This window comes from Panulirus ornatus, chromosome 48, assembly GCF_036320965.1.
Source record: "Panulirus ornatus isolate Po-2019 chromosome 48, ASM3632096v1, whole genome shotgun sequence".
Lineage (NCBI taxonomy): Eukaryota > Metazoa > Arthropoda > Malacostraca > Decapoda > Palinuridae > Panulirus > Panulirus ornatus.
Window position 1 is genome coordinate 28,931,231 of NC_092271.1, and position 18,270 is coordinate 28,949,500.

General features: G+C 38.5%; 1 protein-coding gene across 1 annotated transcript in view; it reads left to right on the forward strand.

The window, feature by feature from the left end:
• The window catches only part of ebo (ellipsoid body open), a 170,091-nt gene extending 154,260 nt beyond the window's left edge, over positions 1-15,831 (forward strand). The window contains exons 21-23 of the mRNA XM_071690378.1: positions 2,948-3,037; positions 4,056-4,196; positions 6,495-15,831. Coding sequence (XP_071546479.1) covers positions 2,948-3,037; positions 4,056-4,196; positions 6,495-6,596 — 333 coding nt within the window. The 3' untranslated portion in view covers positions 6,597-15,831. The remainder of the gene's footprint in view (positions 1-2,947; positions 3,038-4,055; positions 4,197-6,494) is intronic.
• Positions 15,832-18,270: the final 2,439 nt, after the last annotated feature.

Sequence of the window (18,270 nt, forward strand, 5' to 3'; positions counted from 1 at the left end):
AATGGAAATGGTAAAGAGCTTGTAGATTTATGTGCTGAAAAAGGACTGATGATTGGGAATACCTGGTTTAAAAAGCGAGATATACATAAATATACTTATGTAAGTAGGAGAGATGGCCAGAGAGCGTTATTGGATTACGTGTTAATTGACAGGCGCGCGAAAGAGAGACTTTTGGATGTTAATGTGCTGAGAGGTGCAACTGGAGGGATGTCTGATCATTATCTTGTGGAGGCTAAGGTGAAGATTTGTATGGGTTTTCAGAAAAGAAGAGTGAATGTTGGGGTGAAGAGGGTGGTGAGAGTAAGTGAGCTTGGGAAGGAGACTTGTGTGAGGAAGTACCAGGAGAGACTGAGTACAGAATGGAAAAAGGTGAGAACAATGGAAGTAAGGGGAGTGGGGGAGGAATGGGATGTATTTAGGGAATCAGTGATGGATTGCGCAAAAGATGCTTGTGGCATGAGAAGAGTGGGAGATGGGTTGATTAGAAAGGGTAGTGAGTGGTTGGATGAAGAAGTAAGATTGTTAGTGAAAGAGAAGAGAGAGGATTTGGATGATTTTTGCAGGGAAAAAATGCAATTGAGTGGGAGATGTATAAAAGAAAGAGACAGGAGGTGAAGAGAAAGGTGAAAGAGGTGAAAAAAAGGGCAAATGAGAGTTGGGGTGAGAGAGTATCATTAGATTTTAGGGAGAATAAAAAGATGTTCTGGAAGGAGGTAAATAAAGTGCATAAGACAAGGGAGCAAATGGGAACTTCAGTGAAGGGCACAAATGGGGAGGTGATAACAAGTAGTGGTGATGTGAGAAGGAGATGGAGTGAGTATTTTGAAGGTTTGTTAAATGTGTTTGATGATAGAGTGGCAGATATAGGGTGTTTTGGTCGAGGTGGTGTGCAAAGTGAGAGGGTTAGGGAAAATGATTTGGTAAACAGAGAAGAGGTAGTAAAAGCTTTGCGGAAGATGAAAGCCGGCAAGGCAGCAGGTTTGGATGGTATTGCAGTGGAATTTCTTAAAAAAGGGGGTGACTGTATTGTTGACTGGTTGGTAAGGTTATTTAATGTATGTATGACTCATGGTGAGGTGCCTGAGGATTGGCGGAATGTGTGCATAGTGCCATTGTACAAAGGCAAAGGGGATAATAGTGAGTGCTCGAATTACAGAGGTATAAGTTTGTTGAGTATTCGTGGTAAATTATATGGGAGGGTATTGATTGAGAGGGTGAAGGCATGTACAGAGCATCAGATTGGGGAAGAGCAGTGTGGTTTCAGAAGTGGTAGAGGATGTGTGGATCAGGTGTTTGCTTTGAAGAATGTATGTGAGAAATACTTAGAAAAGCAAATGGATTTGTATGTAGCATTTATGGATCTGGAGAAGGCATATGATAGAGTTGATAGAGATGCTCTGTGGAAGGTATTAAGAATATATGGTGTGGGAGGCAAGTTATTAGAAGCAGTGAAAAGTTTTTATCGAGGATGTAAGGCATGTGTACGTGTAGGAAGAGAGGAAAGTGATTGGTTCTCAGTGAATGTAGGTTTGTGGCAGGGGTGTGTGATGTCTCCATGGTTGTTTAATTTGTTTATGGATGGGGTTGTTAGGGAGGTGAATGCAAGAGTTTTGGAAAGAGGGGCAAGTATGAAGTCTATTGGGGATGAGAGAGCTTGGGAAATGAGTCAGTTGTTGTTCGCTGATGATACAGCGCTGGTGGCTGATTCATGTGAGAAACTGCAGAAGCTGGTGACTGAGTTTGGTAAAGTGTGTGAAAGAAGAAAGTTAAGAGTAAATGTGAATAAGAGCAAGGTTATTAGGTACAGTAGGGTTGAGGGTCAAGTCAATTGGGAGGTGAGTTTGAATGGAGAAAAACTGGAGGAAGTAAAGTGTTTTAGATATCTGGGAGTGGATCTGGCAGCGGATGGAACCATGGAAGCAGAAGTGGATCATAGGGTGGGGGAGGGGGCGAAAATTCTGGGAGCCTTGAAGAATGTGTGGAAGTCGAGAACATTATCTCGGAAAGCAAAAATGGGTATGTTTGAAGGAATAGTGGTTCCAACAATGTTGTATGGTTGCAAGGCGTGGGCTATGGAAAGAGTGGTGCGCAGGAGGATGGATGTGCTGGAAATGAGATGTTTGAGGACAATGTGTGGTGTGAGGTGGTTTGATCGAGTAAGTAATGTAAGGGTAAGAGAGATGTGTGGAAATAAAAAGAGCGTGGTTGAGAGAGCAGAAGAGGGTGTTTTGAAATGGTTTGGGCACATGGAGAGAATGAGTGAGGAAAGGTTGACCAAGAGGATGTATGGGTCGGAGGTGGAGGGAACGAGGAGAAGAGGGAGACCAAATTGGAGGTGGAAAGATGGAGTGAAAAAGATTTTGTGTGATCAGGGCCTGAACATGCAGGAGGGTGAAAGGAGGGCAAGGAATAGAGTGAATTGGATCGATGTGGTATACCGGGGTTGACGTGCTGTCAGTGGATTGAATCAGGGCATGTGAAGCGTCTGGGGTAAACCATGGAAAGCTCTGTAGGTATGTATATTTGCGTGTGTGGATGTATTTATATACATGTGTATGGGGATGGGTTGGGCCATTTCTTTCGTCTGTTTCCTTGCGCTACCTCGCAGACGCGAGAGACAGCGACAGAGCAAAAAAAAGGAAAAAAAAATATACATCCAAATGGGAGTTTCTCACTTTCAGGAGCATGATGATCCTTGAAAAATGTTCTTAAGATGTGTAGGGAGATGCATTTATCCTCCCCTGCAGTTTACATATTCTTGGATACTCATGTCCTTCAAGAATGTTTTCCTAGCTCCGGTTAATGCTCTAACCCTTCTTTGCAGATCACCCTTTTTTTCCTACACTTTTATACTACTACCTTACTCTCTTTTCACTGTTATAAATTTCCATACAAAAAGTTAAAAAGATTTTTAACCAACTTTCCGTATCACTTACTTCCACTCCAGGGTGTGTTCCGCAACTCTATGCTGGGCCAGTTTATCACTGTTTTGCTGCAGGTACTGGTTCACCGTTCTCAGGATTTACTTCAGGAAGAAGTAAGTCTTTACCGCTCTTTTTCCAAGGTTCCCAAGTGGCATATTTGATAAAGATTCCCTATATGTGTATACATTTCTTTACATGATTCATTAAGGGTAGAATGTTGTTCATAAAGAAAAAATTGATGCTGGAGTAGATATTATCAGACACATACGACACATTGAGGACATGAGTGCTTCAAGGACTTCTGTTCAGGTTTGTGAAGATGCTAAAGTACATGGAAATTTTTCATGTATTTTCACTTTCTAAAAGTAGTAACACAGGAATTATTATTGTTTTAATCCCTGGGAATAGGGAAGAAGAATACTTCCCACATGCTGTCATTTGGCTTAACCAGGGTATAAAGTGGTTGGGGGAAACCATGGAAAAGTCTTTGGGGCCTGGGTGTGGATGGGGGTTCTAGTTTTGGTGAATTATACGTGACAGCTAGAGAATGAGGCCATTTCTTTGTCTGGTCCTATTATGCATCAAATACAGAAAGAAGAAATAGAATAATCATCGAAAACATGAGTGCTTAGCTCCACATAGAAATAAAATATGTGTTGCAGTCCTTTTCATTTGCCTCCATGTACTTCCCCTAGTGAAGGTAAAGGTCAAATAGTGATACTGAAACAAGTGAGCTAAAGTTATTCTACTACATGCTTCATCCAAAATAATCTAAGTAAAATTTTTTCACCGAATCATGTACGTTGTATCTTAAGTGTTCTTACTGCCCTCACTTTTTCTTCATTGAATTATTAATAAAAAAGGGGATGATAGTTAAATTTTAGCACTACTTGAGATAAGTCCACATTAGTTTTGAGATAGGTACTTAATTGCATATATGTGCTGCACAGGATCATGTTTAATGTGCCAAAATGAAATTAGTCTTTAGTTAGAGATTTTACTATAGGTGCTACACTTTTGCTCATTATCAATATTGCTCTGATAGCATCATTCATTTTGAAAAACCTTCGATTCTTTCTGAGACAATTTCTTTACAGAATAGTTAAATTTTTTTCTTTTTGTATCACATAGATCACCATCACAGTGTACAATATGGCATCAGTAGACTTCAACACCTTTTTCGCAGCATTTGTCCCCCACTTTCTGCAGAATATGGATGGTTTAGATGATGACCAAAGAACCATCTTGAAAGAAAACTTCAAGACAGATACAGTAAGTACCTTGCCAAATAACTTTTTTTTGTTATCATTTTTATGTATATATGAAAAGTATCTTTGTATTTTTCATGAAATAGAATAATAGGTAAGAATGTTTCCTGCCCCACTTATAACCAGCAAGACATGCTGGAAGATTATACAGTACAGAGATAAGTCAAAACAAGTGTATCATTCATTAGCCATCATCACCCCTTTAACATCTCCAGACATATGTTTACCCAAGTTGAGCAGTGCATTTAATCAGATATATATATACATCAAGCTGTACAATTCAGTTTCAAGGCCACATACTGAGCCTGATTGGTGATTGAAGTGGAATATTTGGCTCAGGCTAGGATATATTGTTTCTTTCATACATGGTCGTTGTTCCTTATGTGAGCAAGGTTACGTCCAGAACCGATGACTGAACATTAGATGATGAAAAAATCCTCATGTGGTTCCATTCTCTGTTCCCTTCAATAGAAAGTCGTGCAGGAGGGGAAGATTGCCAGCTCTGCCACTCCCACCCCACTTAGTTGCCTTCTGCAACATGCAGAAGATACATAGGCAGTATTCTTGCTGCTGTATCTCCCGGGGTTAGATTTATATGCATTTTTTATGCTTGATCACCATTTCATGTGATAGCAAGGTAGCTCCAGGAAGAAATGAAGTAAAACTACATTTGCTCACATCCATTCTTTAGCTGTCATGTGCAGTGCACAAGACCACAGCCCTCTGTCCACATCCATGTCCCACAGTCCTGTCTGTGGTTTTCCTCAGCCACTTCACATACCCTGGCTCAGTCCATTGACAGCATGTCATCCTCTATATACCATGTCACTCCATTTCAATCTTTCCCATGCAAGCCATTCACCTTCCTGCATGTTCAGGCCCCAGTCATTCAAGATCCTTGTAATTCCATCCTTCCATCTCCAGTTTGGTATCCCCCCTTTTCCTTGTCCCCTCCACTTTTAACTTATATATCCTCTTTGTCAACCTCTCCTCACTCTTTCTTTCCATATATCCAAACCACTTCAGCACACCCTCTTCAGCTTTCTTAACCACATTATGTTTTACTACTGCATCTCCCTCTTACCCTTTTATTAATTACTTGATCAAACCAACTCACACCATATATTGTCCTCAAACATTCCATTTCGAACATGTACACCCTCCTCTCCACATCTTCATCTATAACCCATGCCATGCTTCCATATGACATCATTGCAACTCCTATATGTTAAAACATACCAATTTTCACCCCCCACGATAAGAACCTCTCTCTCCACACATTCTTCAATGCATCCAGAACCTTTGACCCCCCCCCCCCCCCCCCCCCCCCCACCCCCCCCCCCACCCCCCCCCCCACCCACCCACCCACCCACCCACCCACCCTATGACTCACTTCTTCCATAGTTGCATTTGTTGTCCCTCACTCACCCTAAGACTGACTTCATCCATTGTACCATTTGCTGCCATGTCCACTCCCTAATACTTTAAACACTTCACTTCCTCCAAATTTTCTCCATTCAAACTCACCCCAGCTAACTTGTCCCTCAACCCTACTAAACATAACAATCTTGCTTCTATTCACATTTTCTCTCAACTTCCTCTTTTCACACACTATTCTAAATGCTGTCACCAACTCCTTTAATTTCTCACCAGAATCTGCCATCAGATTCTGGTGATTCTGGTAAACAACAACTGACTAACTTCCAAGGCCCTCTCATCCCCCACAGACTGCATTTATGCCCCTTTCTTGAAGACTTACATTTACCTCCCTCACCACTCCATCCATAAACAAATTGAATAACTATGGTGACCACACACTCCTGCCGCAGACCATATGGAAATTACAACTTTTCTTGAATGTAATGACAGTGAAGATAAACTTAGGTATTAACAGTATTTTTTCATATATTTGATAATTACCCCAGGACCCCTTTATAAAAGGGTCCTGGTATTATCAAAAGACCCTTTCTCCAGAAGCTTCTGTTGCTGAAGGCTGCACTACACTTGGTAGCAGGGACAGGTGGAATATTTTAAAGTGAGATTCTTTGATGAGACTGAGCTCTTTGAACTGATGTTGATACAGCCTTGTTAAAGGTGACTTTTTACTTGAGCACACCTAGGTATGGATATTTTGTGTTTAGGTTGAAGACTTTGATATTAATGTTTATTCAAGTGGCTTACGTATCTTCCTTCACTTTTCAGTATGATGAGTCCAGTTGATATCCTTTTATAGCACTGAACGTGGACAAAATATGTAATGTTACACAAGGAAAAACTGAACCAGCATGTTTGTATTTTACAGGATCTTCCAACATTTACACAGAACGTGCAGCGGTTCATCAATGATCTTCGATACTACCGCACCTGTAATGCTAGTCTCCCACCAGGCACTGTAAAGTTATAGTATACTCATATGAAACTTGTGGTCAACAGAGGAATTGTATTGAGAAAAAAGGTCGTTGTTTTGACTGTAAAGCAAATATTTCATGATCTCCATGAGAATGAGCAGTGCTATATGTGTTTTTGATCCTTTAATCAAACTCTAGAAAAACTGCAAGATAACTAGAGTGCAGAGGTAAATTTTTCATAATGTGGAAGTTGATCAGGATTTCTTTCTTATCACTTTGATCATTAGTTGAGTAACCTTTGACTTTTACACTTTTATTCAATCACACACATGAATTCATACATTCATCCACATAAATACTGTGATAGTAAGTAGTGTTATGTTTGAAATCCTCTGTTCTTGCTCTGATGGAACTACAGGATGACCAGGATCAGAGTCTTCATTCTCATCTAAATCTTACATATATAACTCAATCATCTCATTTGTCTGCTAAGGAGTCTACTTCATCCATTTCATCCCTCATATCCATTTCTCAGTAGCATCACTCCTTTCATCATCCCACTTTGTAGTCATTTAGTCAGGAAGACAGTATAGTGCTATCTAGGATTATCATAACCCATGTTGACATCATGAACTTTATGATAATCATGTACTGTGTGATTTGCTGCTCTGAGCATGAATAATTGGCTGACATCTGTTGGAATATGAGATTTAGTGTGTTCAGCATTGGTGATTTAGGTGGCAAATGGCTTTAGTTTTATCATCCAGGCTATCTGTGGGTTATGCAGCTCAGCATTATATCTGCATCTAGATCAAATTTTTGACTTAAAAACATGTATTATGTAAATTTCTAGAGACTTTATATGTGTATGTATATATATTTGGAGCATGCATTCTTTTTTGTATGTTATTATCAACTCCATTCTCAGTTACTGGAGGCAATTAAAGTGAATATGGACATGCTTATTGTGTAGGAAATGATTTTACAAATTGGACTCCCATCTTTAACCCTGCAGCCTGCAGGATAGCTGAGGGAAGATTCACAGTTCGCCCTGGGTAGACCTGGCAATATTTTCCAACATTCATATTCATAATTAAAGCATCACTCAAGTTTAGTTGCATGGTTAGCAGTTTTTCTAGTTTTTTGTCAACCAGCAATAAGTTTCTTAGGGTGTGCTGTATAATCCACCTTTGATATTTTATTTTTTTTCATATTGTGCATGCACTCAAAATACCTACCCTATTAGTACCTTCCTGTAATAAATGCAATTATCAAGTAATGTTTTCCATGGAATATTTCCAACTTTCCTAATACAGTGAACAACTAAATTTTAAGTCTTTTTCTTTTGTTTATGTTCATATGCTTCCTATAATGAAAATGATCATCAGTATCCTTCTCTCCCCCTATCTTTGCATATTTTCTTTACAAATGTTATATTTGCTTTCCATTACAGAGCAAACAAAAGAAAAATTTTGCCTTGTAGCACATAGCTTTTAACCAGTTTTATACAGATTGTTGCTCATCCTGGTTCTTTAGCTATCTTTTATGTATCTTTTTCACCGGTATTTCTTTTAAAGCTTTGTCTAACCATCCCTCTTCCACAGTTTTCTTGTGTTATGTGCTGCCACTCATCATTATCTTGTTCTTTCTTTCTTTCAAACTATTTGCCATTTTCCGCATTAGCAAGGTAGCGTTAAGAACAGAGGACTCACCTGGGCCCCTTCATTGTTCTTTCTGTTGGAAAATTAAAAAAAAAAAAGAGAGAGGGGAGGATTTCCAGCCCCCTGCTCCCTCCCCTTTTAGTCACCTTCTACGACACGCAGGAAATACATGGGAAGTATTCTTTCTCCCCATCCCCTATCTTGTATTCCATATATCTTTTGTCACCATCAGATCATTCACTCTTTCACAACCTTGTAATTCAAGAAGCTATTCATGCACTACATGCTAGCCCTGTCATTTAGGCAAAATTTCATAGTAGATACTTGTAGGTAGGTACACTGGCTCTCTCTTCCTTGCTTTAAAGTGTGTCTAACAGCTTAGTTTTCATTCCATGCCAGCAACTGCTTGTGATGTCTTACAGCTTCAAACTGAGCCTAAGTTACTTTTTTGTCTTGATTGCTATATGTTAGTAGGTGGGAAACAGCATGAATCTGTGATTTAATGAGCAGTGTGATACATATATGCATAAGTATTGTGGACCAATGTACAGTAATCCAACCTGGATTTTATATAAATCTGCCAAATTCTTTTTTGCATATTTGTTTTGTATCTCAAGTACTTCTTACCTGTCAGCTATGTATTAGTATTTTGAAACAGAAATGTTGGAATGCCATTTTTTTGTGATTGTGCTGTTTAAACATTTGAGATGAGGATTCTTAGGCATGAGTATTAGGTTAATTCATACAAAGTATCTGCTTCTTCCCTAAATACATTCTAATGACCATAAACATTCCATTATGTGTTCAGATGTCACTGATTGAAAGTAACTGATCATCATAAATGAAACAGCTGGTTTAAAATATTATCATTTAAGGTATTATGATACCCCTGTCAAACTATCAGAAGTATGGCTCCTGTCCATGAGATGTTTATGTTTCATAGTGAAAGATTTTTTTGGATTTTTTTTGACCAAAAATATATATGACTGCTTGAGTTTAAATAGTTACAAATGAAATTTTTACTGATTTACAATAATGTGTAATTTTACTTGGTTATTTTGGATCTTATGTTGGTGGGCATTCCAGTTTATCACTGCTCAGTTTTATTTGTTTATGCTTTCTCTTTATGCTAGAGCATATTTATCCTGTACATTCCATTCATAAGTTATGTGGTAGACATTCCTTCAATTTTGAGTTGTACATAATTGTCATAAAAGTGCCAGGGGTTTCGGTTATGAGCATGAAAAAGAAACTCCATACTTGCAAAGAGATTGCATGATTTTTTCAAACAAGTGATGGTATAATTTATTTGGTGGCAAAAACTAATCAATCAGAAAGCTGACTGAGATTTGAAGTTCTTGCTCTTGTTCCTGGAAAGTGATACCATTAGGATGGGAGTTGTATCTTATAATGGATCTTCACGTGATTACAAATTTGATGGTGAATTACGAAAATGAATTACAAAAAATGTTTAAGGGTGGATAAGGAAACATATATTTGGTACACTTAGCGAGAATGAATTATTAAGTTGCCATAACATAAGGTTTTATTGATATTTTTTTTAACTTTTTAAATCTCAGTCACTGGTTTGTTGGTGCTCACACACCTAGTTGTGAGAGGAGTGAAGATGAAAGGGGTTTATTTTTTGGGGGGCGAGCTGGTAAATGAGTGCCTCCACTTTGATGAAAGGTCTCATACCTAGGTGCTAGACAGATAGTAGGTTGGAACATTAGGCAGGTACATTAGTGAAGTAGTCAGCAAAGCATTAGTTAGGAGCTATGAAAAACTGCACTAGAGTTGCCCTCTGCCAGTGGCCTGTTAAGGTTGAGGTATGAAAGGCTAAGAAGCAACAATGGAGTTGACCAGTTATGGAGATTCTTTGCCATAGCCACCCTCTTGAGGGAGTTCCTAGAGGGAATGGGCTTCAAAGATAGATAGATAGAGGATCTGAATGCAAGAGTGGGCAATGCAGCATGTGGTACCTGGTAATAAATGAAACCGAGCAACAGGTTTTAGAGTTGTTTGATGAAAAAAGATTGTCAAGTGGGAGTACTTGGTTAAAAATATGCAGATATCTCTCTAATGTAGTAGAGTAAGGTTGGAGTTAGGGGTTTGTGAGCATTCCTGGATAATATGCTAAATGACAGACATGCAAAGGAGAGGTTGTTGGATGTAAACATACAGAGAGAAGCAGCAGGTCAATTGTCTGATCATTTTTAGGCAGAAGTGAGTGTGAAAGTTTGCTGTGCTTTTAGGTAAAGACAAAGTTATGTGTGTGAAAGAAGTGGTTAAAGTGAGGGAGCTTAGGAGGGTTGCCAGTGAACAGAGATAACTAAAGAAATTGAGTAAAAAGTGACATAGGGTGAGAGTAAATGAAACAAGTCAGTTTTACAAAAATCCTTCAGAGTCCCGATTAATTTCAGCTTTATTTTTTTTTTCTTTCACCCAAGTTGGTGTCATTTGGGGCATATTTTGCCAGTGTCATATAGGTGACTTGAAAAAAAAAGTGGAAGGTAGTTAGGGAAGCAGGGCTTACATGTGCAGGTGAAATGAGTAGCATGTGGAAAGTGAGAGGTGTGTGTAAGCATAGGTGACTTTAGATAAATGCAATTAAAAGTAAAATATTTTTATATCTATATTTATAATACCGTGTTGCTGTCTTCCGCATTAGCAAGGTAGCGCAAGGAAACAGATGAAAGAATGGCCCGACCCACCCACATACACATGTATATACATACACGTCCACACACGCACATATACATACCTATACATCTCGATGTATACATATATATACACACACAGACATATACATATATACACATGTACATAATTCATACTGTCTGCCCTTATTCATTCCCATCGCCACCCCACCACACATGAAATGACAACCCCCTTCCCCCATGTGTGCACGAGGTAGCACTAGAAAAAGACAACAAAGGCCACATTCGTTCACGCTCAGTCTCTAGCTGCCATGTATAATGCACCGAAACCACAGCTCCCTTTCCACATCCAGGCCCCACAAACTTTCCATGGTTTACCCCAGACGCTTCACATGCCCTGGTTCAATCCATTGACTGCACGTCGACCCCGGTATACCACATCATTCCAATTCACTCTATTCCTTGCACGCCTTTCACCCTCCTGCTGCATGTTCAGGCCCCGATCACTCAAAATCTTTTTCACTCCATCTTTCCACCTCCAATTTGGTCTCCCACTTCTCGTTCTCTCCACCTCTGACATATATATATCCTCTTTGTCAATCTTTCCTCGCTCATTCTCTCCGTGTAACTGAACCATTTCAAAACACCTTCTTCTGCTCTCTCAACCACACTCTTTTTATTACCACACATCTCTCTTACTCTTTCATTACTTACTCAAATCAAACCACCTCACACTACATATTGTCCTCAAACATCTCATTTCCAACACATCCACCCTCCTACGCACAACTCTATCTATAGCCCACGCCTCGCAACCATATAACATTGTCAGAACCACTATTCCTTCAAACCTACCCATTTTTGCTCTCTGAGATAACGTTCTTGCCTTCCACACATTTTTCAATGCTCCCAGAACTTTCGCCCCCTCCCCCACCCTATGACTCACTTCCACTTCCATGGTTCCATCCGTTGCCAAATCCACTCCCAGATATCTAAAACACTTCACTTCCTCCAGTTTTTCTTCATTCAAACGCACCTCCCAATTAACTTGTCCCTCAACCCTACTGTAACTAATAATTGAAAGTATATATTTTGCAAAGCCTTATAAAGTGAGAGGAGAGTGTACTAAACTACCAAGATGATTCCCAGCTTGAGAAAAAATCCCATGAGAGCTGAGTAAAAGAAATGAAATTATTTAGTTTAGAAAAGAGAAGGTTAAGACGTTAATGCACGAATTCAGATTCGTTAAAGGTTTCAATAATCTTTATCGATAGTTCTTCTGATATTACTCATAGTAGTGAATATAATCACATGGGGAAACATTTTACCTCAAATGAGGCAAAGTACCAACAAAATTGTTCTCATATGGAATGACTTGGCAATTAAAGTAGTTGAAAGCAATACCATAAATACATTTAAGAACAGATTTGCTTCAAATCCACCACTGACAATATTTGCTTCTCTTAAGCAATGTGTTCTTTCTCTGAAAAATTTGAGCTTTTCTATTATCACATTGGTCAATGACTTTCTGATGTCTTCAGCTATCACAAACAGCTTTGTTATGACCTAGTGGTCTTTGGCTGTTTGAATGCAATTGTATTTAAACTGTTATTGATATGGGGGAGAAAGCCTGGAAGAAGTGACAGAATTTAAGTATTTGGGAGGTATCTTGGGTAACTTTGGTGATATGGAAGGAGAGTTAAGGGAGAGAGCAGTATGTTATAGAAGAGGCATTGGGTCACTTAACAGAATAATGAAGGGTAGAGTTGTAAGTATGGAAGTGAAGAAAGGATTAAGGGACAACATAGTCCTTCCAACCCTGACCCCTGCTGCTGAAACATGGAATGAGTCACAGAGGTCAAGAATCCAGGCTGTGGAAATGAGCTATTTATGAGGAGCATGTGGTATGACTAAATGGTATGAAGAAAGAAATGAGGTGTAAGAGAGATATGGTATTGGAGAGAATGCACAGGAAACGAATTGTGGAGTGGTAGAGTGGGTGAAACATAATACTGTAAGGGGTTTGGGCATGTGGAAAACATGCAAGACGGGAAGTTTATGAAGAGAGTGTAGGATTAAAAGGGTTGTGTGAGTGGGAGGAAGACCACCTGAGATAGGAAAATAAGAGTAGAAGAGTACTGGGGGAAGAAAATATATGGAGTGGTGCATACAAGGGAGGCATGTAAGGCCAATCCCTAAATGGGAGTTCCCTGAGGGATTGGGCATCAGATATATAGATAGCTAGGAAATGGCAGCAAGTTTTGAAAAAATACAAACCATTTCCCATGGTAAGTTTTGGAATAGTATTTTTCTTTAAGGAATGATAGATTCTTGCATCATCCCTTTACCATTCATGCTCATGACTGAAATTATACTTAGTATCTTTGTGCATCAATTATTATGTTGATTTTAGTGACATTGGAACTGTACATCACAGTTATTCCATTTTATGTGAATCAAGAACTAAGATGGTTACATAAATTTTTAAGGTTAAGCACTGGTATACTCTTTTTTTTTTTTTTTTTTCGCTGTCTCCCGCGTTTGCGAGGTAGCGCAAGGAAACAGACGAAAGAAATGGCCCAACCCACCCCCATACACATGTATATACATACGTCCACACACACAAATATATATACCTACACAGCTTTCCATGGTTTACCCCAGACGCTTCACATGCCCTGATTCAATCCACTGACAGCACGTCAACCCCGGTATACCACATCGATCCAATTCACTCTATTCCTTGCCCTCCTTTCACCCTCCTGCATGTTCAGGCCCCGATCACACAAAATCTTTTTCACTCCATCTTTCCACCTCCAATTTGGTCTCCCACTTCTCCTCGTTCCCTCCACCTCCGACACATATATCCTCTTTGTCAATCTTTCCTCACTCATTCTCTCCATGTGCCCAAACCATTTCAAAACACCCTCTTCTGCTCTCTCAACCACGCTCTTTTTATTTCCACACATCTCTCTTACCCTTACGTTACTTACTCGATCAAACCACCTCACACCACACATTGTCCTCAAACATCTCATTTCCCGCACATCCATCCTCCTGCGCACAACTCTATCCATAGCCCACGCCTCGCAACTATACAACATTGTTGGAACCACTATTCCTTCAAACATACCCATTTTTGCTTTCCGAGATAATGTTCTCGACTTCCACACATTCTTCAAGGCTCCCAGGATTTTCGCCCCCTCCCCCACCCTATGATCCACTTCCGCTTCCATGGTTCCATCCACTGCCAGATCCACTCCCAGATATCTAAAACACTTTACTTCCTCCAGTTTTTCTCCGTTCAAACTTACCTCCCAATTGACTTGACCCTCAACCCTACTGTACCTAATAACCTTGCTCTTATTCACATTTACTCTTAACTTTCTTCTTTCACACACTTTACCAAACTCAGTCACCAGCTTCTGCAGTTTCTCGCATGAATCAGCCACCAGCGCTGTATCATCAGCGAACAACAACTGACTCACTTCCCAAGCTCTCTCATCCCCAACAGACCTTATACTTGCCCCTCTTTCTAAAACTCTTGCATTCACCTCCCTAACAACCCCATCCATAAACAAATTAAACAACCATGGAGACATCACACAGCCCTGCCGCAAACCTACATTCACTGAGAACCAATCACTTTCCTCTCTTCCTACACGTACACATGCCTTACATCCTCGATAAAAACTTTTCACTGGTATACTCACATCTAGGATTTTCTTTTCCACTTTATTTCTGAAAATGTTTTAGCAATTTTTTCTTTCCTTTCTCTCATGCATGTTTTTTGATTCCCACATTATTGAGGTAACATCAGAAAGAGACTATTAGGCCTTAGAGGAAAATCCTTACCTGGGTTCTTTTGTTCTTTCTTTTGAAAAGCAATGGTAGAAGAGGGGAAGATTTCTTTTCTCCAGTTCTCACCTTTAGTTGTTCCCTGTGACACAGGAGAAATGTACATTGTTTTCTTTAGCAATTTTTGTATTGCTATAATTTAAATGCAGTGCTTAATTTTCTTTTTGTTAATTTGAGTTATAAATTGTTATAGCATTCTGCAGTATTAAAGGTGCTGCTAGAGTATTCTGTTAATGATACTTTCAGTTATATAAACATTTTGGTACCTTGATGGCAGCAGCATTTGTTGATTTAAATCACAAGACCAGTTTATCAAGGCAAGCATTACAATTATATTTTTAAAAGTTCAAGTTAACAAGAAGTTAAAATTATCTATGGTCATAAATCTTTAGGCTCTGTATTCCATGTAATAGTACCGTACTTGATGTTACTATACTTCAGAGACACAAGTTTATGATATCTTTTGTAATGTCAGGATAAGTTGGACCCCCTCAAGGATTTCATTTTGTGGACCATTCATGCATATTTAAAGCTTTAGCTTATTGTATCTCTTAACATTCCTTTTATTAAGAAAGTTTATGGTTATAATGAAAAAATTATTTCAATTTTTTACGTGCCATGTTTAACTTGTTAGTGCATAGCATGGTCAATACACATTTTTCAAAATGTAGAATATTTTCCATATATATATATATATATATATAGAGAGAGAGAGAGAGAGAGAGAGAGAGAGAGAGATTGCTTTTGTTAGCCATAGTTCACATAAGAATGTGCTATATGGTGTCACAGATTGTTCAGTATTTTTGATAGAAAATGTCATGATATAGTATGTCTCAATCACTTTTTTATATCACATCCCAGTGTTTTAACTTAATAAACATTCCTTTATACTAATTTGAATATTTTGTAAACTGAATAAACCAAATGAAAACTACATCTACTATATCAGATATTAATGCTGAGCATTGTAGCATATTATCTTTTCATGTGTTTGTTTCACATCAGGCAGTTATTGAGTATGTGCTCTTCTCTTTTTGGAAATTTTATCAGCCATGCTGTATAGCTTTCAATGTAAAGTTTTTGTACAAATATACAGTAAGTGCTGTACAAAATTTTTTTTAGTGACCCCTTGGCATAAATATTTATTTTGAGTTCATAATGTCTTTCTATGATAACTCAGATGGTCAAATTATGAATGTACATCCGTGCAGTTAACTTTTGATCAGTGCAAAGATGAAAAATATTTTCTGTTTTACTATCATTTCTCCTTAATTCTTCAATCTGTGCACTAAGGTGTGTTGAAAGAGAAAATTATTCTCCACATTGACACTCATTTAAAGTTTTGCCTCAATGATTTTATTGGCAGAATAAATTATTACGTGAGATAAAAATAGCATGGCAGATGTAGCTTTGAAGCCCAAAGGAATAACAAAATATAGAGGATAAGGGAAGGTGCTGAAGTAAAGTCTTCTTTTATCAACAGGAATCATAGTTGTGTGAAATTTCTTTATTCACCAAGGACTGGTCATACGATGTTTATCCATGGTCACTTAATGGAGAGATGTGCCCCAATATGTGACACCTACAATTGCAATGTTACCATGGAATATGTACTAATGGAATGCCAAAAATATATGAGTCTCAGAGTCAAAAATTAATTATATAATTATGTAGTTCTACAACAATAAAGTATGACTTAAGAGGATATTCATGTCAGAAGTGGAGGGAGCTGGGAAAATAGAATAAGAGGAGCAGGTGGAAGGTTGAAGAGAGAGATGCTTTTAACACCTGGGCCTGACTGTGCAGGAGGGTGTGAAGTGCACATGAAATAAAGTAAATGAAAGAGATGTGGTATACAGGGAGTGACTTGCTGTTAATAGGTTGAACCAATAAATATGAAGCAATCATAAGAACCCATGGAAAGTTCTGTGGATAGTGGAACTCAGGCTTTGGTGCATTATATATGACAGCTAGAGATTAGATGTGAAAGATTGAAGCCATTCTTCATCTGTTCCTGGTGCTACCTTGCAGTCACAGGAAACTGTTAAAAGGAAAAATTATTTAGAATATTTAAATTTTTTAGCACCATTATGTTCTAGTGTTTTATAAATAACGCATAATCAATTGTTGTTACCAGTACAATCAGTAATTATTCCACGATGTCATCTCAAATAGCCTCTCAATTCACAAACAACATCTTTCACTTTAACCCTAGCCATCCTCATGTTAGACTTATCTATAATGTCATAGGTCCATACCAAATGAATACTAACAGCAGTGCTGTGAGCCTCCCTATCTTTCCTTTTTGCTTCATATAAATGTGGGTTGCTATAACTCGGTCCACTAATTAAACTTTCTCCATTCCTCACATAACATGTATTTCACATTGTCATAAATCACAAATTTCAGTAGTTCCTGTGTAAAGGGAAGTAAAAAGCTACCAATTACCTAAGAAATGCTTACTATGTCATAAGAAGCAACTAATGGGCAGGAGTGGGGGACTGGAAACCCTTCCCTCCTTGTATTATCCTAATGGACAGGAGTCCCTCCTTGTATCACCACTTTCTAAAAATAGTAACCAAAAAAAGAGCCAAACGAGGAATTCCCCTAGAAATCTTTGGCTAGTGTCTGAATGTGTGTGTATGTAATCAAGATGAGAAGGAAGAAATATATGCTATGTTTGATGAGAGTAACCTGGATGCTCTAGCTCTGAGTGAAATTAAGATTTAGGGTAAGGTGGAAAAAAGGTTTGGGAATGTTAAGGATATAAAGTTTGGGGTAAAAGGGAGAGCAAGAGCAAAGGATGGGGTGGTACTTCTAATGGCGTAGCTGCTGAACCATGTTAAAGAAGATAAGGAAGTCAGTTCAAGATTAATTTGAGTTAGAATGAAAGTAGAGCACAATACATGGGTATTACAGAGTGTTTTTGCACCTAGTAATGGAACAGAGAAAGAAAGGGTGCTTTTTGGGAGAAGCTACATGAATTATATGACAGTTGTGATGAAAGGGATCAAATCTTGGTACTAGAAGGTCTGAACGCAAAAGGGGGTGATATGATAGTCGATGGTATAACTAAGTTACATATAGTACCAGAGTTAATGAAATTGGGGAACAGCTTATTTTGTACTGAAAAAGGATTATTGATTAGGAATACTTAGTCTAAAAATGCTGCACAAAAATATGTGGGTGAGTGGGGTTAGTAGACAATAGGCATTTTTGAATTATGGGTGAAGTGAAGTGAAAGGAAAATGCCAAAATGGTCACCAGGATAGTGAGATGTCTCAATATCTTGGTGGATGCAAATGTGAAAGTTTGTAGCACTTTTAGAAAAAGAGGAAATGACATGTCCAAGAAGTGGTGAAAGTCAGCAAGCTTGGAAAAAGAGGCATGTGTGCAGAGGTACCACAAAAAAAAAAAAAGAGTGAAGAATGGTATTGGGTGAAAGTAAATGAAATAAGGAGAAAGGAAGGCATTGAGGGAGGCAATAATTGTGCAAGCAAAGTAGTTATCAAAAAGGTAGAATGAGGGTGTATGAGAAAGGGTAGTGAGTG